General features: G+C 47.6%; 4 protein-coding genes across 4 annotated transcripts in view; 2 read left to right on the forward strand and 2 right to left on the reverse strand.

Annotated features, from left to right (window-relative positions):
* LOC142463207 (putative E3 ubiquitin-protein ligase HERC6) overlaps nucleotides 1-2,497 on the forward strand; it is a 101,785-nt gene extending 99,288 nt beyond the window's left edge. The window contains exon 23 of the mRNA XM_075565662.1: nucleotides 1,003-2,497. Within this exon, the coding sequence (XP_075421777.1) occupies nucleotides 1,003-1,235 (233 nt within the window). The 3' untranslated portion in view covers nucleotides 1,236-2,497. The remainder of the gene's footprint in view (nucleotides 1-1,002) is intronic.
* A 3,957-nt stretch (nucleotides 2,498-6,454) lies between these two features.
* PIGY (phosphatidylinositol glycan anchor biosynthesis class Y) lies at nucleotides 6,455-6,974 on the reverse strand. Its single transcript, XM_075565700.1, has one exon. It carries the CDS (start codon nucleotides 6,972-6,974, stop codon nucleotides 6,759-6,761), a length of 216 nt encoding a protein of 71 aa, XP_075421815.1. The 3' UTR covers nucleotides 6,455-6,758.
* A 39-nt stretch (nucleotides 6,975-7,013) lies between these two features.
* Nucleotides 7,014-9,136, reverse strand: PYURF (PIGY upstream open reading frame). The gene is made up of 2 exons (XM_075565687.1): nucleotides 8,841-9,136; nucleotides 7,014-7,155 (listed from the first exon to the last, which is right to left on the reverse strand). The coding sequence occupies exons 1-2, from the start codon at nucleotides 9,074-9,076 to the stop codon at nucleotides 7,014-7,016; spliced, it is 378 nt and encodes a 125-aa protein (XP_075421802.1). The 5' UTR covers nucleotides 9,077-9,136.
* Nucleotides 9,137-21,026: 11,890 nt separating this feature from the next.
* LOC142463228 (putative E3 ubiquitin-protein ligase HERC3) overlaps nucleotides 21,027-27,126 on the forward strand; it is a 79,304-nt gene continuing 73,204 nt past the window's right edge. Inside the window, exon 1 of the mRNA XM_075565714.1 lies at nucleotides 21,027-21,238. The gene's annotated coding sequence lies outside the window, so the exon portion shown is untranslated. The remainder of the gene's footprint in view (nucleotides 21,239-27,126) is intronic.

Consider the following 27,126-nt stretch of genomic DNA (forward strand, 5'->3'; position numbering starts at 1 on the left):
ATTTAATTTGAATTCAAACTCTTACAATTTAGCTGACAAACATTTCCTATCTACCTATCCCGGGACTGATTTTATGTTCTTATCATTGCAGCTGATAATTTTTCAATATAATTCGAAACAACTTCATTCTAAATTAACCAGTTACATGCAGAATATATATGAATATAGAGAATATAGCATAATTAATATTTAGGTTTGAAATCATCCTATCTTCATTTCTGGGGCAACAAAATTAGACCAAACCCCGTGGGCCGAAGGAAACTGTAACATTATGCATTACGGCTTTCTATGGGACGGCCATTTAAATCTCCCCGTAAAGGCAGGAAGTAATACCGGTGACTTCACCAGTGTGTCTCTGGAATAAGAGAGGGTCCATAGAGCTCAAAATAGCATGTCTCAGCTCTGGGACCACCCGGTTCCCATCCTGTAATAAAAAAAAACAGTGTTCGTATTGGTGGACTTGTTTTTTTTTATTGAATATATAAACGAGATTTATTTGCCCAGATGTGCAATAAAACCAAATAGGCCCCATTGTACACTTTTATTACTGTGTATAGGTATTGTATATAATAAGACTGGCTTTCACAGCTCTTACGTGTCCTTTATTTTCACTGTAATTGTGACTAGCAAATGTAATTGTGAAACAGAATTGCCAAAATCCAGACCAATGTGGCAAAAAAGTAAGTGATAGTTGAAGTGTGTTAATATAGATTGTGAAGGTCCCAGCGAGTCCAACGCTGGAATTTATCACAGTACAATGCGGGGTTATGGCAGCAACTGCATCGCACCTTGATAAATCCAGTTTTTAGTGCAATTTTATTTATTTAATACAGTACTTGCACAGCATGGCTCAGACCCACAGGTTTGATTGATAGTTTTCATGTTGGTCTACAGCTTTTACTTTTTTGGGGGGCGTGGGTGGGGAGGGTTCACACAAGACCAAAATCTTCCCTTATTCACAGAACAAGTTGCAGTACTAACAAATATATTGTCCACTTCCAGTGTTCCTCACAGGAAATAACAGGATTCCGGTATTTGGAGTGGACAATTTAAAGATGAAGATCTCTTCTTATGGATTCCCTAGTGAACTTTACCTTCCAGAAGCCCAGACGTGCTTCAACATATTATTTCTTCCCGAGTACTCCAATATTGAATTACTCCGGGAAAAGCTGCTCCTGGCTATAAAAAATAACAAGGGATTTGGCAAAGTCCAGGACCTCACAGAAACCTACTGAGACAGACCAGCAGAAAAGTGATAAAGCTTTGATTTCATGGTGGATTACTTGATTTGCAGAGACAAGTATGACGTTTCTGAGGAGGACAAACTGTGTCTACTGCTATCCTTATTACTAATAAGAATCATTCATTATCTGTGCATATTTTTTTCTTTTCTTTTTGATAAAAATAAGTCATCTGCAAATAACAAGACAGATGAGAACCACTGTGCTATAAACAGTTAGTGATAACGTTGGCTAAGAGTGACAGATACCAGTCACTTCCAGGGCTTAGCAAAATCTGTACCTAACTTTATATATTGCAGAATTTCTGAGCAATACTTTATTGAATCTTTAACATCTCCCAACATCATTATAAAAAAAAAAAAAAAACTGATTATTTTTCCTAATAAGGGTTGTGATGCTTTTGGGAGGCACTTGCATGCAAATAAAACAACGTATTGAGCATACAGCTAGGTACATACAAATATCTCATCTCATTGTGATCATATTCTCCTGTATCCAGGCACTCGCTAGCTTTTGACCAATGCCTGGTTGGTTTGGGTACGATATCAATTAACACGAAAGGGCCTATTCATTAAAATCCAAGATTAGCAACAAAAGACTGTCTTGTAGCAGTTATCTAGGCAACAAGATTGCTATTAGAGATTGGCAGATTTGGAGAGGAAGAGTGGGCGAGAGACCCATTTAGTAGACTTCCAATTGATATATATATACCCAAAAGGGACATTTCTACTTCACGTGAGAGATACCTGCGATACCTGGAAAATAATCAATTTGATATATGTATAAAATTATTGAAATGATTTCAGGAAAAATTAGAAAAAGGAAACCTTTGGCTTTTTCTTTTTTTTTTATTGCTGAAAATGCGATATTCGCCCATCTCTAATCCCGATCAAAAAATCATTTGCAGATACTTTTTGTAACAAGTGGTCATTTTTTGCATCATGTTCTGCTGCCGATACTATGTTTTATGCCGTTTTTAAATAAAGAAGACTATATGTTATATCTGCATTCATGCCCCTTTTCCAATATTTACATTCCTTGTATCGCTACCGTCATGAGCGGGTTGGTCCACGTGAACCCCCCCGCCCCCCATCTGTGTGGATTGCTATTGTGTTGCTGCTAATGCAGATCCTGCCTTTTGAACCTATTCTATTTGTAATATTACATTTGATTTTAATTAAATTACGCCTGAGCTTCCCTATCCCCCCCCCCCCTCCAGAGAATAAAAAATTACTGTGAACAGATCCGTTTGTTATTAATACAAAACAGAAATTGTTGACTTATTTTTGGACTAAGGGTCTTACGCAAGTGGTACCAGCAGTAACACAGCTATATTGGTAGCAGATGTCTATTTACATACAGTAGGAGGGAGAAGTACAGATGATACACCACCCACCCTCTGGGATTTACCTTAAGAGTGGTGAGCAGGCCTCATTTTATGCCAAAAATAGGTAACCAAAAAACACCTCTTTTGAACTATGATTGATAAAAGAGGTAATGTTTTCAAAGATGTATGTGCTTTTGGCCTTTAGAAATGTCAAAAAGCCAGTGATACTTGATTTCAAATGGATATAAAAGGACACTGAATGATAAAAGGGGATTTAAAAGCAGCGCTCCCCCCAGATGCCTATATGACTTTAACTCCTATAATTTTAGTATCTTGCCGCTTAGTATATCCTGGTCGTTTAAATTATATAAATATATATATATATATTCCTTTCTAGTGTTGAAAAACATGATCGTCTTAAATCTCTAGCTTCTAAGGTTATCATGGTAACCTTTAGGCTGCGGTCCCAGTCAGCACTGGAGCACGCGTGCCTGGCAGGGAGCGCATGCACAGCGCTGTGTTCTGCAGTCCTGGGAGAGATTGCGACGGTAGGGGGCGGGGCGTGGCCATGACCTCACGCAGCTGGTTCGCCCTCATTGGCTGAACGACCGGCGGGGGCTTGGCCACGCCTCCGTCGCAAACTCTGAGCTTAAATTCCCCTGTCTCAGTGAAAACCTGTCGCGCAACTTTCCCAAGCGGTGCGTGACAGGGTAGTAACTGGGACCGGACTGACTGGGGGCGGAGCTTGAATGCACAGCACACGTAGAAGTACTGCTTAATGGGAAACTCTGAGGGGGGGCGGAGCTTGAAGTACTGCTTAATGGGAAACTCTGAGGGGGGGCGGAGCTTGAAGTACTGCTTAATGGGAAACTCTGAGGGGGGGCGGAGCTTGAAGTACTGCTTAATGGGAAGGAGGGCGGGGGGTTCATATTAAACTCCTGGACACTTATTTAAAACGTTTATATTGCCTGAACAAAGCATCAGATTATAAAAATGAAAACAGCTTTGGAAAGGGCAAAAAGGAGATCTCCAAGTAAAATGGGATCTACACAGACCGAGGCTTTAAAGCATGTGCATTGGTCATTTCTCTCGCTTATGTTTATAGTTGTTATGTATACTGGGCAATTTTTACCAAACTGCAGATTCAAATGTTAGAGTTCTTGAAAGCTAATAAAGAAAACCTCTAACAATTTATCAATTTTCCTGACGGATGTCGAACAACAAGCGGCAGTGGGACGGGTTCACGTGCCGTCACCGCTAAAACAATCAACGTGGAACCCCTGAGTAATACGGAGAAACGTGTAGTGTTTCAGCCCACACCAGAGAGGAAGAACACTGAGGATCCACCCTTACCATCAGATCCGGTGGTTCCCACTGCACCGGAAGTGACGTGACGGGAGCCCCGGTGTGGACGCGAGTGTTTCCGGTAGAGGCGGAGGAGAGCGAGGAACTCAGGGGATCGCGACCAACTGAGCACCCGTTATCCGCAATTCATTACTGCCTACTCTGACCATACGAAGTGTAAGCCTTCATTCTTGTATTCCCTGTTTTAATGTAATACCATCTGCACTATATGGTCTCTTCTTCTTTCCTTGGAGGTTGGGGGCTGGTGGCTGCTGCATATACACAGGGTACATCCACCCCTTAAGTTGGATGACTGCTTTATTTTGATTGCTTCAATGTGAGTAGTCATTTTTGAACCTTTTTTGCACCAAATCACTGATTTAAAACATTATTGCACTATGTAATGTTTTCTTTATTTTATGGCTACGAGACATGCTCCCCTGATTTTTTGGAAGATTATTTACTCAAATGCAGGTTACCACATCCTGTCTGTAAAACAGTGAGGATCTCTACGAACTGGTGGTTTATTTTTTAGTTCTACTAGAACTAAATATTACATTTTACAAAGCTCTTAAACATTGCTAACTAGTTCCAAGTAAGGTTTACGTCTGGTCTCCAGCTGGAAGTGTGTTGGCTTTATTTTGCCAACTGTGTACTACTTCGTTCCAACTTTGCACTATGGTGATTTTTAGACTGCCTGCTGTAAAGATTTAATAAAATGTTAAGCCCCCTCGACTCCAATGGGTTAAATATTTATTTTGGCTTGTACGGCCTATTGCTCAGGTAGGAGTGACAATATAGCAGTGACAAAGCCAAACAACTTCTTGTAACCTCTTTACGTTTCCACCACAAGTGCACACCTGTTATCTAAAACAACCACATCGTTTATGACCTAAAAACGTAATGAAGGCAATACTGACCGACCCACCTTTTCTCTTTGAAGTATGAAAAACAAAAGAAGCAGTATACTCCTTAACATACACTTGTTACGCCTATTCTAGACTTTGAAATAACCTAGTTACTTCTGACAGATCATGCAGAGTATGGTCAGTAACACTTAATCCAAACCAGTCTTGCCACGTTAAAAGAATGGAAAAACGAGTAAGTCATGGCAGAGATACTCTAGTACAGCGGTGCACAAACTGGGGGGCGCAAGATTATTTAGGGGGGGCAGAGCTGTGCACGGGCGGCCAGAAGCTCCGTGCTGAGGCTGCTTCTGTGTGATGTCTGCCTTACTGCGGGGGCGGGGCTTCTCTCTGCACACAGACAGCCCCTCCCCCTCCTGTCCCAGTTTTCAGCGTACATTGGGACTGAAGCAGGCTTAAAAGTGAAAGTATTTGTGTATGTAGAGGTGGGAGACATATTGAGGTGAGGGGGAGAGAAAGAGAGCCATGGAGAGGTGGGAGACAGACATGGAGAGGTGGGAGAAATATTGAGGGGAGGGAGAGACAGAGGTGGGAGACATATTGGGGGAGGGGGAAAGAGACACTGGGGAAGGTTAGAGAGAGAGACACTGGGGGGAAGGTGAGAGAGAGACACTGGGGGGGTGAGAGAGAGAGACACTGGGGGGAATGTGAGAGAGATACACTGGGGGGAAGGTGAGAGAGATACACTGGGGGGAAGGTGAGAGAGAGATACACTGGGGGGAGGGAGAGACACAATGGCTAAACAGAGGGATGAAGGTCAGGCAGAGATGGCAGAATTGAGGGGCTTCGGAGTATAGATCAGCGGGGAGATTCATCAGTACCCCCCCTTGAGTTTGGTTATGGGGGTCCCTGATCCCTGGGCAACATTTAAAACGGGAATAAATAAATAATACATAAAACTGGTAGGTAGGAGTGGATGACACTGGGGAAAGCAAATGGGAGAAGGAAAAAAAAGGGGTGCGGGAGAGGGAAGGGATGTAGCAAGGAGGTGGATGAATGCCCCCTCAAATGTATTGCCTTTGTGCACCAGAAAAAAACATATTACCAGATGCCAGCAAACAATAAAATAAACAGTGATCCAATACCAGTATACTGCCTGCGCGCACGCCTGCAGCCCAAGCGATTTGTGAACTTGGCCGCAGGAGATTGTAGACGCGTGGCGGACGCGTCACAAAGCTGGTTTGCCCTCATTGGCTGAACCAGCTCACGTGCGCTGACATCATGTGATTTTGATTACATTAGGCAGGGGGGGCCCGAGAAATTTCGGATGAAAAGGGGGGCTCGGCGTAAAAAGTTTGCTCACCCCTGCTCTAGTACAGCAAGTACATGGGCGTTCCTCTCACAGGGCTTGCTTTAGATATACCCATTGTGGTCTCCCCTTATGATAGCCAATATAAAATCTAGACAATGTAATGTTTTGTTTGTAATGCATGCTTGAAAACACACACACACACACACACACACACACAACTTCCTGCAGTGTAAATACAGAATAACCAATTTAATACACCAATGTAACACCTTCTACCAACAAGAAAATAAAAAAAAGAGAAGTTTTCCTAATTCACAAGGAAATAGTTGTGACCGTAAAGAATAGACCGTAATGACTAACAATGCTTCCAAAATTGCAGATTGCAGACGAAGCTTTATTTTTAATTCCCAGTTATTTTACAAAACACATCTCAGGACATTAGCATTTCAAACCACAAACCCCCATAACTCAGCATTGTAGAAACACAGGTTAATATTAATCTGCATCCAAAACCTCCATGACAGTGCTTGAAAATAAAGCAGAAAACCTTTTTGCTCCATTGCTACGGCAGAAGGTTGTGCTAATGTAATGCTCTCCACTTTCCACCTTTCTTGAAATACAAGAAAACCAAAACGTTACATGTTGATTCATTCCTGTCGAGCTGTGCATTAATTGTGCCTGAAAAGCTTGATTCCCATCCAGGTCCACAGGTGAAAGAAGACGTACACAGGCACGGTGATGGGCAATAACAGGCTGTAAAAACAGACACTCGCTGTGCTCGTGCATCCCTGAGGGAAATCCTCGTCCACTGAGGCAGAGTAAAATAAACCTGCCAATGACAGGAGAGGGACTAGCACCGTCAGTGTTGGCAGAGACAGAAACATGGTTTAGGTACTTGACCCTCCTGGGACCTAACCAGGTATCTATGGGTGATCTATGTCGTCGGGCTTCTGATCTTTCTGGATCATCTTGGCATCCTGCGGTATCATGTTAGGGATACCATCTACAATAGGGTAAGCAATACCCAGCTCATCGTTGATAAGCTCGTTAGTCGATTCTACATACCTAGGGAAATAAGAAAACATAAGAGATAAATACAAAGCCCTAACATTTAGAAAACAAAATGTATCTATTGTAAGTAACAGGTTTTGTTGCGCCAATGTATACAGGCATTTTGCTCCAATATTTCCTAGTGTGTATCAGCTTCAAATTTGGGGAGATACTATACTATAAAGTAGGAGTTATATGTCACACATTATACATGGATATATTAAAACTGCATCACTTATCACCTTTTACTGGGATCAACATAATCCTCCAGGTCAGAGGTGGCAGGACCTTTGTCAAATGTTGAAATGTCTTCCTTAAACCTGGCACAGACCAACTGTTCTGTCCTCTCCCCCTCCACCCACCACTTCCCTTTTCTCCTCTCACCTCTCTCTTTCCCCTTCACCCCCCCCCCTCTTTCTGCCCTTACCTCTCATGCCACCCTCACTTCTCACCTCTATCCCCTCCCCGCCATCACCTCTCTCTCTCCTCCCACCCCCTCACAATAGTCGAGAGAAGAGAGAATGATGAGGATAGATAGAGAGATATAGATAATATATATATTGGGGATGATGTGCACACATCGCCCAGCAGACTGACGCTCGCACACGCGAACGCCCGCCCTCCAACTCCTGCCTCTGGCACCCTGAACGAGGCCTAAGGCCGAGGCCCCGGTACCTCCGCTGCACGCGCGCCCGCGAGACTGGCGGCGCGTGCAGCCGATTCCCCGGTCTGCAGTGAGCTGCAGGAAGAGAGACCGGGGGGGGGGGGAGGAGGGGGCGTGGCAGGGGAGTGACGGGGGCGCGGCCATGACGTCACCTGGCAGGTTCGCCCTCATTGGCTGAACCACCGGGGGGCGTGGCTTAGCGCTCCGTCGCGAGTCCTGCTCTCAATTCTATTGAGCAGGAGCAACTCTCGCCACAGAGCTGCGGCCCCCCCTCGCAGCGGGCCCGGCGCCATTGATGGGAGGGCTGTCGTCCCTGCAGCGTCCGCCACAGCGGGCGCTGCAGTAGCCAGCGGGGACCAGGCCTAAGGCTGAGCCCCGGCAGCGCGCGCTAGAGCGTGCGCGCAACACACCACAGCACAGCCCTCTATGGGGCAGGCCCCAGTGGCTGTGTGTGTGGGTGCGCAAAGCGCTGTGACAAGAATTTTGTCTTCCCGTGCCGGCGTGCAGATATGCGCTGTGATGGCCGCCCCCCTGTGCTCCCCTAGAGCTCCTTGCAGACCGCCGATCGCGGCTGTAGTCGCTGCACGCACCGCTGGACCAGGACCGGGGCTGTAGCCTAAAGCTGGCATAATAGGATTAGGGAAAAGCTGAACAAGTATTTTATTTATCCGGCTGACGAATAAATAAAGCTGAAGTGCCTTATGTACCCGTCTCACCGGGTAAATAGCCTCTACCTTTTTATTTTCACACCCAGAATACCACAACTTTTTTGAACAATCTTACAATTGCGCGCACGCACACACACACACACACACACACACACACACACACACACACACAATATATATATATATATTTTTTTTTTTAAAGGGAAAGTGTAACATGATCTCATGGTGGTCAAGATTCACAAGACCTAATTTACACATTGTCAGAAAGGCTCAGCAACATTGTTAAAAATAAATAAAGCCCTCTTACCAATGCCTATGTTACATAAGAGATCTACCCGCCTCCTCTGTCTGCTATCTAAACTCATTACCTCAACGTTTTCCTTGACAGAGGGCAGACCAGGAACTCCAGCAGTGCAGGGTCAAACGCCTGGCTGTCCTTGAGCCCCTTGTCTGCAGAGAGGGAGGCTGCAGTTGTGTGCAGGGGCTGCAGTGTGGGCGGAGGAGCAGCAGCCGTAGGGAGAGCTCCCCGTGCACAGGGGGGAGAGGCTGCAGGTGCAGAACACTGTGCCAAGGCTTTACATGCTCTTCTGCATATCCCCAGCATGATCCAGCAGCTACACGGAATCAAGGACAGCAGCTCCTTACCCACAAGTCCCTGCTTGCTGGGAGGTGCTCCGTATCACACCCTTCCTGTACAGAACACCACAAGCCTAACTCAGTGGTTCCTAGTAAATGAACAGCATTTTTGCAGTGCATCAGGTTGTAGAATGTGATCATTAAAATATTCAGAATGCCCTGTAAATATGGAGGTGCCAATCTACAGGATATTAACGCTGTATGGTGCTATTTAATCCAAATCATAAAATATAAATATGAAATTAAAAAAAATACCACCCCCCACATTATGACTTATTTTTGCACACCTCCCCCCCACCCCACATCTGGTGGGTGATTTCCTTGCTTCTTTTATTTGTTATACCTTGGCACCACTTAATCTCACGTAATGTTTTATAGGACCGTGATACAGAGTTTGCATTTGCCCATTACTGCTGGAAATGTGAAAAACGAAGCCAAGTCTATTAAATGTCTGTGCTGTTACACAATAAGGGCTCCCTAGCCTAGCTGCTCGTGGGTGTCTCAACTTCTATGTTGCCACATTGGCCAGAAACATGCATTGCTGACTTCTCCCCCCCCCCCCCAGCAGTGTACAGGTTAATAATAAGTACTATTAAATCTGTAGACCAAGCAATATCATACATGTGTTTTGTTTAATAAAATCAGTTTTGTACCATGAGAAAATACTGTAGCATTTTTTAATGTATTATAATGTAACAAGCATTTGTTTTGTTTCTATAGCAACCATTTTCAAAGTCACATCACCTTCCTCTTCTGAAACAGGCTCTGGCACACCCCTTTTTGAGCCCTGCCCTCTCTCTAGCAGTGCACCAATTGTATCTAATGACTGCCTGTCACATGATCTTCCCCACAGAACTTTGTCATATGAATATAAACCCTAACTCCTGTTACTAGTTTTAAATACTTGAGCATATGGTTTAACTCCCATTTAACATTCGGGATGCACATTGATAACCTGACATCCAAAACCTATGCCAAACTAGGTGTACTTTACAGGAACAAATCTTCCCTAAGTCTGCTGGTCAGAAAGCGTATTGCACAGCAGATGCTAATGCCAATTATCGACTATGGGGACATAGTATATGGCTCGGCACCCCAAACCCACCTTAGCAAACTTGATACCCTCTACAATTCAATATGCAATTTTGTTCTCCAATGCAACTACAACACACACCACTGCGAAATGCTCAAAGAACTAGATTGATTATCACTTGAGTCTAGGCACAAAGTTCATCTTTCCTGTCTTGCCTTCAAATACTTTCTGGACAAGCTACCCGTCTATCTGAACAAGCTCCTCACTCTTACCACATGCAGCACTTATCTGAGATCTGACTCCAAAAGACTGTTCATGGTCCCAAGGTTCAGCAAAGTACCTGGCCGCTACTCCTTCTCTTACCGTGCACCACAAAACTGGAACAATCTACCGGAGACTCTCACAGCCACCACCAGTCTAAGTTCTTTCAAAACTAAAGCTGTCTCACATTTTAATCTGGTCTGTAACTGTTACATACACCTATAATATATATATTATCTCTAACTGTGCATGCAATGTCTTGTATATTATGTATACACTGTTCACTTATGTAACTATGTATTGTAACCATGTATTATTTGTCATCTTAACTCTATGCCTAGGACATACTTGAAAACGACAGGTAACTCTCAATGTATTACTTCCTGGTAAAACATTTTATTAATAAATAAATAAATATGCAAATGTATTCCACTGACTGCAGAATACTCCTCTGCAACCATTTAGTGAACCCCGAGCTGAATCTTCGCCGATCGATCACAGGAGAACTGATCAATCTGCAATTTAGCTAATTACTTATAATTGTGTGGATTGTATTGATGCTCATATTCAGGGGGGAAAAAATCAAATGTTAACAACAAAAACGTCAGCTTGGACTGCTGCTTTAACTCACAACTTAGAGCTTTGCTGTTACGAGTGTGATATCTGCAGAGATGTCAATGTCTAAATGTCAATGTCAGGACTAAAATTTATGAGACTTGTGGGTTTTGGACCCCAAAAAATAGAATTTTAATAGAAAAGTAGTGTTTTTTTCTGGGGGGGGAGGGAAGGGGTTTGATGAGGGAGATTGTTGAAGTTGGAGATCTATGATGCTAAAAATGAGTGACACCAAATCTGGGAGACGAACATAAAATCAGGTGCAACCTCCAAATCTTTCACTCATACGAGGTTGAAATCTCTGATTTCTGTAGTTGTGCTCTGGAGATGTACATCCTCAAGGTGTCTTATGGAACTTAGTAAATAGGGCCCTTCATTTTATGAAAAGATTGCACAGCGGGAATATAAAATAGCAGTAGTCATGCAGCAGTTGCAATAATAACCACTAATTCCAGTCAATTTAAATACAGATGGGGGGGGGGGGAGTCACTGCTGTCACAGTGGCTTTCAATGCACACCACTCTGCCAGTGAAAAAGTGACTTGTGCTTTAATGCAGCGGTGCGCAAACTGGGGGGCGCACAGCTCACTGCTCACTTACCTGGCATCTGTGTCCACTCGTCTCCATGACAAGGGGCCATGGGACGTCACATGACCGCGGCGTCATTTGACGCCCGTTGCCATGGAGACGTGGTGTCAAATGACGCTGTGGGTCACGTGACGTCCCATGACCCCGAAGCGTCATTTGACGTCTTGCGGGGGGTGCGTGACACAGAGGGAGAGCCGGCAGGGGGGGCGCAGCGCAGGATGTTTGCGCACGCCTGCTCTAGTGAGATAACATTATGTTATTTGTCCAGGGCAGACTTGACCACCAGCTGTTTATGTATATGTATACATACGCATCATATTGGCCAACTCAACCTGCATAAGTTGAACACTATGGACATTTTTTTTTCAACCACCTCTACAATGTAGCTAACCTTATGTGGGAGACTCCCTTTTCTATGTGCGCCCTGAAAATAAATGTCCGTAACCAATGGTATTTCAAAGGAAGATTAAGACATTTGTATGTATATCTTTATTTATATAGTGCAATTTATGTACTGTAGATAGCACTTCACAGCAGTGATACACCTGGCATAATAATGTAACACAATAGGAATAAGCACTTGAGACATAAAAGTAACATAAGGAAAAAGGGAGTCCCTGCCCCGAAGAGCTTACAATCTAAGTGGTAAGTAGGGAGAACTTACAGAGACAGTAGGAAGGTGATCTGGACATTTCCTGCAATCTCCTTCTGAAACTCTGAAAAGTTCTCATATGTTGGCATGCATGCCATGTGTAATATATGTACACAGTGACCTGGTACAGGATACCATTGACTAACTCAAGACAGTTCTGCTTTGACTATTTGTTCATTTCCATATCTTTTTACACTAGGTGAAACCAATCAAGGTGAAAAACATAAAACCTGGACTGAATCAACCTAGTGGATTAAAGGAGCAATCCCTGGACTGAATCAACCTAGTGGATTAAAAGAGCAATCCCAGTCGGACAGTTTCATTTCTTAAGGCGTAAAAAGAAAAGGAGCTCGCTTGTGCTATTTTAGGTAAATATCAAGTGAATAGGTGAATATACAATGTGAATATTGTGATAAAAAATGTAAGTTATATGCTTCTTGGCCAATGAAGATCCTCCTTCGATCCTTAAAGTGAGTTGTTGTAGACTATAGGCAGCACAGGATCATATAAAAGATAAATTGTGCATTTGGTGCAATATCGTACTGGCAAACAGTCTTAATAGAAATGATTAGGAAAGCACAGCAGGCTAAAAAGCGGGGACCAGGCAAAGCGTGAGCTATTAAAGATGAGGTTTATTCATGTAGAAAACACAGCAGCATACACAGGAGAAGGTGATGTATCCCTCTTACGCGTTTCGCGCTCTTCCAGCGCTTTATCAAAGAGTAAAATACTCGAGTGAACACTTCCTAAATATAGGCAGGCACTTAGCTCCGCTCCTGACATTGCGTGACCTCCGCCAATGAACGGCCTGCTGAGAGACCCAGATGGTAAGCAAAGGAGGAGGAAGAAGAATGGAACCAGAACCGGAACCCTCTCTCTTCTGGTGTGAAGTCTCCCTCACGTATTGAATCAGCATACTCAGAAAAAATGTGTGTAAAAACAATGTATTTGACATATAAAAATAATACAGCACTCTGTACTTACATATAAAATTGCATCGGCGCCCAGTAATGGAGTGTTTGCAGCAGCCTAGACCTTGCGTCGCCTGGCGTCCTACGACTGCAACTCAGCTCCAAAAGGGTCACGAAGATCCGTGACCCTTTTGGAGCTGAGCGGCAGCCGTAGGACACCAGGTCTAGGCTGCTGAAAACACTCCATTACTGGCCGAGGATGCAATTTTATATGCAAGTACAGAGTGCTGTACTATTTTTATATGTCAAATAGATTGTTTTTACACACATTTTCTCTGAGTATGCGGATTCAATACGCGAGGGAGACTTCACACCAGAAGAAAGGGTTCTGGTTCCATTCACGGGCAGAGGTTCCCACCTCTACCACAAGTGACCGTGAGAGAAGGGGATTCCTCCCACAAAGATACCTTTACAGGTTCATATTCATTTCTTAGGGCCTCTGAATGGGAAAGCGTTTATCAAATTCCCTTTCTCTCTTAAGGCTATACACTTCTGCCCCTCCTTACATCTCAGCCCTAATTTCTCGCTATATACCATCCAGACTTTTGCGTTCTGCTCAAGGATGTCTTCTTGTGTATCTAAAGTTCTCTTCTGCCTAAACCTCTCATTCACTGCCCCACAACTCTGGAATACCCTTCCTCTCAATATCCGTCGAGCACCCTCTCTCTCCACCTTTAAGACCCATCTTAAAGCACACTTCCTTAACAAAGTACATGGGTAGCTCCTTGGCTGATACTACACATCTCATACATTGACCTTGACCACTTGCAGATACTTACCAGATTGGTAAATTCTCCCTACTTACCAGTTAGATTGTAAGCTCTTTGGGGCAGGGATTCCCTTTTCTAATGTTACTTTTATGTCGAGCGCTTATTCCCATTATCTGTTACATTATGCGAAGTGCATTACTGCGCTGAAGCGCTGTGTACATAAATGGCACTATATAAATTAAGACGTCCACACAAACACGTTTTCTTTAGCCCTATATAAATTAAGACGTCCATACAAACACGTTTTCCTATTCCACCGTCCTTATCAGAGAACCCATAAGTTTAATGGGAAGGGGGAGGGGGAACTTGCTGATCACGCAGTGACATCCCATACAAAGAAACAGCCAGAGGAAATCAAACCCCTCCCGAGTCCAACTTTAACAAATACACAAAAAATATTTATAGGTGCCAGATTTGGGTTTAAAAAAAAAAAAAGGCAATCACCTAGATGAGACCCCTTAAACATGTCACTGAAATGAGTTCACTTCAGTTCAAATTGCCCCTATTATCCTGATCCTCACCACCTACCAGCTTTGCATTATTCCCTCAGCCCCAGCATCCCCACTACCCATTATTCCCTCAGCCCCAGCATCCCCACTACCCATTATCCCCTCAGCCCCAGCATCACCACTACCCATTATTCCCTCAGCCCCAGCATCCCCACTACCCATTATCCCCTCAGCCCCAGCATCCCCACTACCCATTATCCCCTCAGCCCCAGCATCACCACTACCCATTATCCCCTCAACCCCAGCATCCCCACTACCCATTATCCCCTCAACCCCAGCATCCCCACTACCCATTATCCCCTCAGCCCCAGCACTACCCATTATCCCCTCAGCCCCAGCACCACCACTACCCATTATCCCCTCAGCCCCAGTATCCCCACTACCCATTATCCCCTCAGCCCCAGCACCACCACTACCCATTATCCCCTCAGCCCCAGCATCACCACTACCCATTATCCCCTCAACCCCAGCATCCCCACTACCCATTATCCCCTCAACCCCAGCATCCCCACTACCCATTATCCCCTCAGCCCCAGCATCACCACTACCCATTATCCCCTCAGCCCCAGCACCACCACTACCCATTATCCCCTCAGCCCCAGCATCACCACTACCCATTATCCCCTCAGCCACAGCATCACCACTACCCATTATCCCCTCAACCCCAGCATCCCCACTACCCATTATCCCCTCAGCCCCAGCATCACCACTACCCATTATCCCCTCAGCCCCAGCATCACCACTACCCATTATCCCCTCAACCCCAGCATCCCCACTACCCATTATCCCCTCAACCCCAGCATCCCCACTACCCATTATCCCCTCAGCCCCAGCATCACCACTACCCATTATCCCCTCAGCCCCAGCACCACCACTACCCATTATCCCCTCAGCCCCAGCATCACCACTACCCATTATCCCCTCAACCCCAGCATCCCCACTACCCATTATCCCCTCAACCCCAGCATCCCCACTACCCATTATCCCCTCAGCCCCAGCATCACCACTACCCATTATCCCCTCAACCCCAGTATCCCCACTACCCATTATCCCCTCAACCCCAGCATCCCCACTACCCATTATCCCCTCAACCCCAGCATCCCCACTACCCATTATCCCCTCAACCCCAGCATCTCCACTACCCCCTCAACCCCTGCATCCCCACTACCCATTATCCCATCAGTCCCAGCATCCCCACTACCCATTATTCCCTCAGCCCCAGCAACCCCACTACCCATTATCCCCTCAGCCCCAGCATCCCCACTACCCATTATTCCCTCAGCCCCAGCATCCCCACTACCCATTATTCCCTCAGTCCCAGCATCACCACTACCCATTATTCCCTCAGCCCCAGCATCCCCACTACCGATTATTCCCTCAGTCCCAGCATCACCACTACCCATTATCCCCTCAGCCCCAGAATCCCCACTACCCATTATTCCCTCAGCCCCAGCATCCCCACTACCCATTATCCCCTCAGCCCCAGCATCCCCACTACCCATTATTCCCTCAGCCCCAGCATCCCCACTACCCATTATCCCCTCAGCCCCAGCATCCCCACTACCCATTATTCCCTCAGCCCCAGCATCCCCACTACCCATTATTCCCTCAGTCCCAGCATCACCACTACCCATTATCCCCTCAGCCCCAGAATCCCCACTACCCATTATTCCCTCAGCCCCAGCATCCCCACTACCCATTATCCCCTCAGCCCCAGCATCACCACTACCCATTATCCCCTCAGCCCCAGCATCCCCACTACCCATTATCCCCTCAGCCCCAGCACCACCACTACCCATTATCCCCTCAGCCCCAGCACCACCACTACCCATTATCGCCTCAACCCCAGCATCCCCACTACCCATTATTCCCTCAGCCCCAGTATCCCCACTACCCATTATTCCCTCAGTCCCAGGACCACCACTACCCATTATTCCCTCAGCCCCAGCATCCCCACTACCCATTATCCCCTCAGCCCCAGCATCCCCACTACCCATTATCCCCTCAGCCCCAGCACCACCACTACCCATTATTCCCTCAGCCCCAGCATCCCCACTACCCATTATCCCCTCAGCCCCAGCATCCCCACTACCCATTATCCCCTCAGCCCCAGCATCCCCACTACCCATTATCCCCTCAGCCCCAGCATCACCACTACCCATTATCCCCTCAGCCCCAGCATCCCCACTACCCATTATCCCCTCAGCCCCAGCATCCCCACTACCCATTATTCCATCAGCCCCAGCATCACCACTACCCATTATTCCCTCAGCCCCAGCATCCCCATTACCCATTATCCCCTCAACCCCAGCATCCCCACTACCCATTATCCCCTCAGTCCCAGCATCCCCACTACCCATTATCCCCTCAGCCCCAGCATCCCCACTACCCATTATTCCATCAGCCCCAGCATCACCACTACCCATTATTCCCTCAGCCCCAGCATCCCCATTACCCATTATCCCCTCAACCCCAGCATCACCACTACCCATTATCCCCACTACCCATTATCCCCTCAGCCCCAGCATCCCCACTACCCATTATCCCCTCAGCCCCAGCATCCCCACTACCCATTATTCCATCAGCCCCAGCATCACCACTACCCATTATTCCCTCAGCCCCAGCATCCCCATTACCCATTATCCCCTCAACCCCAGCATCCCCACTACCCATTATCCCCTCAGTCCCAGCATCCCCACTACCCATTATTCCCTCAGCCCCAGCATCCCCACTACCCATTATCCCCTCAGCCCCACTACCCATTATTCCCTCAGCCCCAGCATCCCCACTACCCATTATCCCCTCAGCCCCAGCATCACCACTACCCATTATTCCCTCAGCCCCAGCATCCCCACTACTCATTATCCCCTCAGCCCCAGCATCCCCACTACCCATTATCCCCTCAGCCCCAGCATCACCACTACCCATTATCCCCTCAACCCCAGCATCCCCACTACCCATTATCCCCTCAACCCCAGCATCCCCACTACCCATTATCCCCTCAGCCCCAGCACTACCCATTATCCCCTCAGCCCAGCACCACCACTACCCATTATCCCCTCAGCCCCAGTATCCCCACTACCCATTATCCCCTCAGCCCCAGCACCACCACTACCCATTATCCCCTCAGCCCCAGCATCACCACTACCCATTATCCCCTCAACCCCAGCATCCCCACTACCCATTATCCCCTCAACCCCAGCATCCCCACTACCCATTATCCCCTCAGCCCCAGCATCACCACTACCCATTATCCCCTCAGCCCCAGCACCACCACTACCCATTATCCCCTCAGCCCCAGCATCACCACTACCCATTATCCCCTCAGCCACAGCATCACCACTACCCATTATCCCCTCAACCCCAGCATCCCCACTACCCATTATCCCCTCAGCCCCAGCATCACCACTACCCATTATCCCCTCAGCCCCAGCATCACCACTACCCATTATCCCCTCAACCCCAGCATCCCCACTACCCATTATCCCCTCAACCCCAGCATCCCCACTACCCATTATCCCCTCAGCCCCAGCATCACCACTACCCATTATCCCCTCAGCCCCAGCACCACCACTACCCATTATCCCCTCAGCCCCAGCATCACCACTACCCATTATCCCCTCAACCCCAGCATCCCCACTACCCATTATCCCCTCAACCCCAGCATCCCCACTACCCATTATCCCCTCAGCCCCAGCATCACCACTACCCATTATCCCCTCAACCCCAGTATCCCCACTACCCATTATCCCCTCAACCCCAGCATCCCCACTACCCATTATCCCCTCAACCCCAGCATCTCCACTACCCCCTCAACCCCTGCATCCCCACTACCCATTATCCCATCAGTCCCAGCATCCCCACTACCCATTATTCCCTCAGCCCCAGCAACCCCACTACCCATTATCCCCTCAGCCCCAGCATCCCCACTACCCATTATTCCCTCAGCCCCAGCATCCCCACTACCCATTATTCCCTCAGTCCCAGCATCACCACTACCCATTATTCCCTCAGCCCCAGCATCCCCACTACCCATTATTCCCTCAGTCCCAGCATCACCACTACCCATTATCTCCTCAGCCCCAGAATCCCCACTACCCATTATTCCCTCAGCCCCAGCATCCCCACTACCCATTATCCCCTCAGCCCCAGCATCCCCACTACCCATTATTCCCTCAGCCCCAGCATCCCCACTACCCATTATCCCCTCAGCCCCAGCATCCCCACTACCCATTATTCCCTCAGCCCCAGCATCCCCACTACCCATTATTCCCTCAGTCCCAGCATCACCACTACCCATTATCCCCTCAGCCCCAGAATCCCCACTACCCATTATTCCCTCAGCCCCAGCATCCCCACTACCCATTATCCCCTCAGCCCCAGCATCACCACTACCCATTATCCCCTCAGCCCCAGCATCCCCACTACCCATTATCCCCTCAGCCCCAGCACCACCACTACCCATTATCCCCTCAGCCCCAGCACCACCACTACCCATTATCCCCTCAGCCCCAGCACCACCACTACCCATTATCGCCTCAACCCCAGCATCCCCACTACCCATTATTCCCTCAGCCCCAGTATCCCCACTACCCATTATTCCCTCAGTCCCAGGACCACCACTACCCATTATTCCCTCAGCCCCAGCATCCCCACTACCCATTATCCCCTCAGCCCCAGCATCCCCACTACCCATTATCCCCTCAGCCCCAGCACCACCACTACCCATTATTCCCTCAGCCCCAGCATCCCCACTACCCATTATCCCCTCAGCCCCAGCATCCCCACTACCCATTATCCCCTCAGCCCCAGCATCACCACTACCCATTATCCCCTCAGCCCCAGCATCCCCACTACCCATTATCCCCTCAGCCCCAGCATCCCCACTACCCATTATTCCATCAGCCCCAGCATCACCACTACCCATTATTCCCTCAGCCCCAGCATCCCCATTACCCATTATCCCCTCAACCCCAGCATCCCCACTACCCATTATCCCCTCAGTCCCAGCATCCCCACTACCCATTATCCCCTCAGCCCCAGCATCCCCACTACCCATTATTCCATCAGCCCCAGCATCACCACTACCCATTATTCCCTCAGCCCCAGCATCCCCATTACCCATTATCCCCTCAACCCCAGCATCACCACTACCCATTATCCCCACTACCCATTATCCCCTCAGCCCCAGCATCCCCACTACCCATTATCCCCTCAGCCCCAGCATCCCCACTACCCATTATTCCATCAGCCCCAGCATCACCACTACCCATTATTCCCTCAGCCCCAGCATCCCCATTACCCATTATCCCCTCAACCCCAGCATCCCCACTACCCATTATCCCCTCAGTCCCAGCATCCCCACTACCCATTATTCCCTCAGCCCCAGCATCCCCACTACCCATTATCCCCTCAGCCCCACTACCCATTATTCCCTCAGCCCCAGCATCCCCACTACCCATTATCCCCTCAGTCCCAGCACCACCACTACCCATTATCCCCTCAGCCCCACTACCCATTATCCCCTCAGCCCCAGCATCAGCACTACCCATTATCCCCTCAGTCCCAGCATCCCCACTACCCATTATCCCCTCAGCCCCACTACCCATTATCCCCTCAGCCCCAGCATCAGCACTACCCATTATCCCCTCAGTCCCAGCATCCCCACTACCCATTATCCCCTCAGCCCCAGCATCCCCACTACCCATTATCCCCTCAGTCCCAGAATCCCCACTACCCATTATCCCCTCAGCCCCACTACCCATTATCCCCTCAGCCCCAGCATCCCCACTACCCATTATCCCCTCAGTCCCAGCATCCCCACTACCCATTATCCCCTCAGCCCCAGCATCCCCACTACCCATTATTCCCTCAGTCCCAGAATCCCCAGTACCCATTATCCCCTCAGTCCCAGCACCACTACCCATTATCCCCTCAGCCCCAATCCCACCACTACCCATTATCCCCTCAGCCCCAGCATCCCCACTGCCCATTATCCCCTCAGCCCCAGCACCACCACTACCCATTATCCCCTCAGCCCCAGCACCACCACTACCCATTATCCCCTCAGCCCCAGCATCCCCACTACCCATTATCCCCTCAGCCCCACTACCCATTATTCCCTCAGTCCCAGCATCCCCACTACCCATTATCCCCTCAGCCCCAGCATCCCCACTACCCATTATCCCCTCAGCCCCAGCATCCCCCCAGCCCCAGCATCCCCACTATCCATTATCCCCTCAGCCCCAGAATCACCACTACCCATTATCCCCTCCGCCCCAGCACCACCACTACCCATTATCCCCTCCGCCCAAGCCACAGCCCAAGCCCCCCCCCCCCACTACTATCCATTATCCATTATCCCCTCAGCCCCAGCATTACCACTATCACTCCTCTGCTTATTGTTACTGTGAGGTAGGCGGAGGACTCCCCCCTCAAACACGCAGCAGAGGAGGCGGGGCTGGCAACGCAACAACTAGCTGTCTGGAAGAGCCGCCTCAGTCCCGCCTCCTTACCCCCACACAGGGTAGCGATTGGCTTAGGCACCGAGGCAATGGTCTCCTCCCATTGGTCAGCGCATGCCGTCGGTCAAAGGCAATAGGGGAGGAGGGGGGAGGAGCCTGTGTGGGAGTCGTTTTCTAAACTTCCCTGTTATTAATGAGCAGGGACTGCGAGTGAGCGAAGCAGGAGATGCAGCAGCAGGGGGGAGACTGACATCATTAGAACGCACAGGTGAGACGGAACGTTCTATCGCAGCAGAGCCCATTGTCCCCAACGTTCGGGTGTGTGTCGCGCGGGGGTGACAATGGGACTCCCTCGTATCCTGATGTAGCTGTCAAGATGGAATTGCTTGTTTTTTTTAATTAACAACCCCCCAGCACCATAAGTGAAACAGAAATCTTTAATGGGCCTGTCATCTACAAAGTGTGAGTGTCCCTTGCAGTGTGGGGGCTGCTGATGCGGGGTGAGTGCGGTTATGTTGCAGTGAGTGGGCCTGTCATGGGTGTGTGTTCTGGGGAAGTGATGGTTTGAAGGGTAGTTTATGCGTGTACAAAAAAAAAGGTGACATCAGGCGAAAAGAGTGACGTTTTGATGGGTGCTTTCTGGTAGGAGTAATAGGCTGCGCTTATAGTGACAGCGATGCCGCGTCAAAACAAATGCATTGCAGCCGTCACGTGCGCTTATAGTAATCGCAACGCGAAGGTTTGGTTGCGATCGCTGGAAGTCATCTCAATTTGATTTTTCCAGCAATCGTCGCCGGCACTATAAGCCTAAGACTGTTGAGGTGTTTGAAGTCACTGGTGCTACAGATCTGTGAGTGAGGCTCTCTAGAAAGGAATAGGATTTGGCAGACTTGTATTAACAGGGATTTATGTTATAAGCTGTGTCCAGGACTCTGTTCCTGTGACAGAGAGGTAGGACAGAAAATAAACATTTACTCATTTGTAGGGCTGACTACCCCATGATACAGTATATAATATTTGAAGGTTTTTATTTTTCAAGAGATGTCATACATTACATTCTTAGATATAAAAAATAAATACATTCTACATAGACAATTCTACATGGACAATCTTAACATGTCTTGCATTAAGACATCATACATACATGACTTTACATTACAATTCAAGAATAAACGTAACTAAAAATAGACATACACGTAAATCCAGGGCACTTTTCAGGCTTTTGTGACCTCCTCCATCCTGAATTATTTCAACTCGCTGTCAAATCGTTGCTTGGTTAAGCAATACTGCATCGACATGATATATTTTTCATATATCTCCAGGCAAGCATTGAAGAACTCTGCATCTACTGCCAGCGTTTTCATATTGTGTTGAAGTCAGTTATTTATCTACCGACTAACAAAGATTAGTCATTGATAGAAAATGTAAACACCCCTGTGTTTTCATTGCGTATCTTTGGATCACTGTATCACGACACTCTTCTCTAATGTTGCAGTTTGGGGACTGTCCGTATGATAAGCCAACGTATTACATGACATCACACATTGTAACGTGAAATATTGGCAAAAAAAGAAAGTAAAGGGTGAAATCCTGCTCTCTGGTTCAAATTGCATACATTGGGCCCCCCCAAGATGTAGCCAACTGTGTCATAGGGTCTGGTACTCCAGGGTTCTACGTCACACCCTCTGAGTGCGCGTTTTCCATGGGAGATTGCGTCCTGCGTGACGCGATCTGTTGTTTAGGGAAATGGAAGAAGAGGACTTCTTTCCTGTATACAGTTTAAGCACTGTCATGTGATCGCCGTTTGCCAGAGGGTACTCCCCCCTCCCCCCCTCTCTTCTGTGCTCAACCATGCTCTGGGAATTCCCGAGAAACCTGCTGGCAAAGTTATCGGTTATAAAATTACCTTGAGAGAACAAAACCGCCTTCACAATCTTGCAGGTTAATAAGAAGCTGCAATGTCATTGGTTGTGGCTTCCTATTGGCAGTGCCGTGGGTGTGCTGCCGTAACGCTGTCACATGATGTGGTCACATGACGAGCACAGGCCCTGGATGGCAGAAGTGGAGGGGGCTCTTCCTTTTTGTGTGCCAGTTTTTTAACACACAAAATGACCAACATGGACACCTGGACCACCAATAAAAAACAAACAAATCTACAATGTCCATGTTGCAGCTTTCTATTGACTGCAACAGATCAAGCATGACATATTATTGTCCCGGAGGAAATATTCTCCCCCCTCCCCCGCACATAAGGAATAATGTCAGGAACGGGGGGGTGGGGGGGATGTTGAGCGAGTCCCTGGATGTTGGGGATCACAGATCTCTCTATTCAGGAGATTAATTTCAACACCCCTAAAAAAAAAAAAAAAATGAATGTCCAGTGTGGATTGCTGCTTTAAGCATCACATTCTGTGTTGCTAACAACATTTTGTCCTCTACAGTGTGTTGCATTGGACACAGCCACAGGCAGGATATAGAGCAGTTCATAGAAGCACAGTTTTCTTTGTATTGCTGCGTCTCTCCCCAAAAGTTTACCGACATCCTCCAAAATGCCTTGTCTGTGGTTACTGTGTGGAGGTAGAAGCTAGTGTGTGAAAATGAGTCAACGTTGATCTTCTGTTTTTAATTTGAATGACAACATGGTAAGATTGGCAAATTCAACTAGTATAAATGTTATGTCATAAATGCACAACCTGGTCAAACGGCGTGACCTGCTCCGCCTTCTCATGAAATGTCGTCTAACATAATACATCCGGGCTTTTCACCTGGCGTCCGGCAAAAGGTCTTGATGCGGCACTTGGACTGTCGGTTGCCCAAGCAATTGGTATGAAATTAGCAGGCGCAAAGTGCACTAAAATTCACTTGTTAATATAGTTCTGCTATATTGTATACATATTTTCAAATTGGAGCGGAGCTCCGCTCCAATTTGAAAATCTGCACAAGAACCATCTGGACATGAACAGTCCGTCCTAAGGGTGTAGAGCTGCTTTTCTATTTATTGTATTGCACTTTTTTATTTATATAATTTTTTACACATTGGTGAAGGTCACTAAACACAATTTGTGCACTGATTATCAATTGAATCACACTGTCACGTATATCGTATAATTATTTAATATTCACTTATTTTTTGAGAAGCGCCCGGTTTTTATCTTTTGTTTTTGCATATTGTATACATGCTTGTTGCGATAGTATAATTTTCAAGTTTTTAAATGTCTCAAATTGCATTTTAATAAGCTTGTCGCCTCTAATTTCCTTAATCCTTTTCTGACCTGGCCCATTTGAAGAAGAACTGGTTTAAGAGCTCTATATTACATCATAAGCTTTTATTGCCTTCTTTTAGTCATCTGTCTCCACTGGTAATTGCCATAGTCCAAGACAGATTGCATCACCACTTCTTTCAAGCTGTGATGTCTCAACAGCCACACAGATTTCATTATGCATGCACTTGCAGAATCCAATCAGTTAATGGCTGTCAAATACCTCCTATAGGAGAGTGCATCATAAACTCTTAGGCCTCGGTCCCGCTGCGCTCGTTGGCGCGGGCGGCCATGTCGCGAGTTCCCCACCAGCAGGGGAATCCTCGCGAGCCGGTCCCGGTCCCCCCTGGCGGCACAGCTGACTACACGCTGTGGCGCGTCAGCCGCTAGGAGACACAAGAGAATGGTGTTTCCTAGCGTTGACGCGTCACGTGGTGTGGCTGTGAGCCAATGGGGAGGGGAGGCTTCGGGAGGAGGAGAGGCTTCGGGGAGCGGGGAGGAGTGTGGAGTGAAAGCAGGTGCGTGCCTGTCTGTGTGTGTATGTGTGTGCCCGAGTGCGTGAGTGCCTGCCTCTGTCTGTGTGTGTGTGTATGAGTGCATGCGTGTGTGTGTTTAAAGTTACCCTCAGCAGCTCCAGCTCGAGTCCGTGGAGGGAGGGGGGGGGAGAGTAGCGGGTCCCTCCGCTCAAGCCACGCCCCCCCCTCCCTGTCAAGCCTCCCACTCCCGCCCACCTCCCGCTCCCGCTCCCTACAGACCGCATATCGCGGTCTGTGTATCTCAGCGCACCGCCTGTCTGCAGTGCGGGTGCGCTGACTCTGGGAGCGGGGCCTTAGCCTTGGTCCCCACTGGCTATAGTAGGCGTTGCGGGGACAAGAGCCGTCCTTCAATGGGGCCGGGCCTGCTGCGAGGGGCGGCCGCCGCGCAGTGCGTTTTTCAGACTCACATTAAAATTGTGCTCAGACCTGGCGACGGAGCGCTAGGCTATGCCCCCTGGTGGTTCAGCCAATGAGGGCGAACCTGCCGGGTGACGTCATGGCCCCGCCTCCATCACGCTCCCTACCCCCAACTTTCCCCTGCAGCTCACTGCAGACCGGGGAATTCGGCTGCACGCGCTGCCAGTCTCGCAGACGCGCAGGCACTGGGGCCATAGCCTAAGTAAATAGTTGGCCTTGGAGTGGCAAGATTCAGCTCGGTTGAATCCATTAAAACATGTGTCCATCTCTGGCTCTAACTCTAACCCCCTGGATATCACCTGTGGCGTCTCGCAAGGCTCTGTTCTGGGGCCCCTACTCTTCTCAGTATTCATCAATGATCTTCCCACAGCTTGTCAGGAAGCCTCAATACACATGTATGCAGATGACACAAACCTATATGCACACAGCCATAGCCTCTCTGACCTTCAACACATACTTCAGTCTGACTTTTTGAGACTCGAAAACTGGATTTCCCAAAACAAACTGTTTTTAAACACTGACAAGACTGTAACAATGGTATTTGGGACCAAGACTAAATTTTTAAAGCTTCCAGCGACTGAGCTCCAGATTAAAACCAACACCACCCTAACTCCTGTTACTAGTTTTAAATACCTGGGCATATGGTTTGACTCCCACTTAACATTCGGGATGCACATTGATACCCTGACAACCAAGACCTATGCCAAACTAGGGGTACTTTATAGGAACAAATCCTCCCTAAGTCTCCTGGTCAGAAAACGTATCGCACAGCAGATGCTAATGCCAATTATTGACTATGGAGACATAGTATATGGCTCGGCACCTCAAACCCACCTTAGCAAACTTGACACCCTCTACAATTCAATTTGTCATTTTGTTCTCCAATGCAACTATAACACACGTCACTGCGAAATGCTCAAAGAACTAGATTGGTCATCACTCGAGTCTAGGCGCAAAGTTCACCTTTCCTGTCTTGCCTTCATATTCTTCATGGGCAAGCTACCCAGCTACCTGAACAAGCTCCTCACCCCTACCACATGCAGCACTTATCATCTGAGGTCAGACTCCAAAAGACTGATCATGGTCCCAAGGCTCTACAAAGTATCCGGCCGCTCCTCCTCTTACTGTGCACCCCAAAACTGGAACAACCTACCAGAGACTCTTACATCCACCATCAGTTTAAGTTCTTTCAAATCTAAGGATGTCACACATTTTAATCTGGTCTGTAACTGTTTCATACGCCCATAATATATATTATCTTTAACTGTGCATGCAATGTCTTGTATATAATGTATACCCTGTTCATTTATTGTATTATGTCTTTATTTATATAGCGCCAAAAGTGTACTCAGCGCTGCACAAATAATACAGTACAGGGAATTATAATAATACAATAAGTGCAGCAAAAATCAGACAATAGGAAAGGAAATCCCTGCCCCGAAGAGCTTACAATCTAAGAGGTTTGTGGGGAAACATACAGAGAGAGCAGGTGAGGGAATAAGTGCTGTAGATGGGTGTGCTTGGCCACAATGGGTGGTATAAATGACTGTGGGACAGTAGCCATGAGTGCAGGATTTTGGGATGCTTGATTTGTGGGGCATGTTTTAAGGTTAGTCAGTGTTAACCATTTAATTTAACACCATTTACAGGGGAAGAGATGGCAGGATGGTGTGGGTAAGATCAGGTGTGTATGTCTGGGTTCAGGCTTAGGGTAGATCCCCAGCAGCAGGAAGGAGTAGATAGAGGGTGTGAATAGAGGATTTGTGTGGGTGTTTTTTATTTAGGGGTAAAGAAGTTGTTGGGAGAGAGGTGTATAAATAATGGTGCAGTGGGGAAGTTGGAGAGAACAGAAATGTTCACAAAGGAGTGAGGAAACAGTAAACAGAAAATGCAATAGGGAGGGCATAGTGAGATACAGGAGGAGAGACTGGCCAGTTATTGGA

The sequence above is a fragment of the Ascaphus truei genome, chromosome 1 (assembly GCF_040206685.1).
Source record: "Ascaphus truei isolate aAscTru1 chromosome 1, aAscTru1.hap1, whole genome shotgun sequence".
In the NCBI taxonomy this organism is placed as follows: Eukaryota; Metazoa; Chordata; class Amphibia; order Anura; family Ascaphidae; genus Ascaphus; species Ascaphus truei.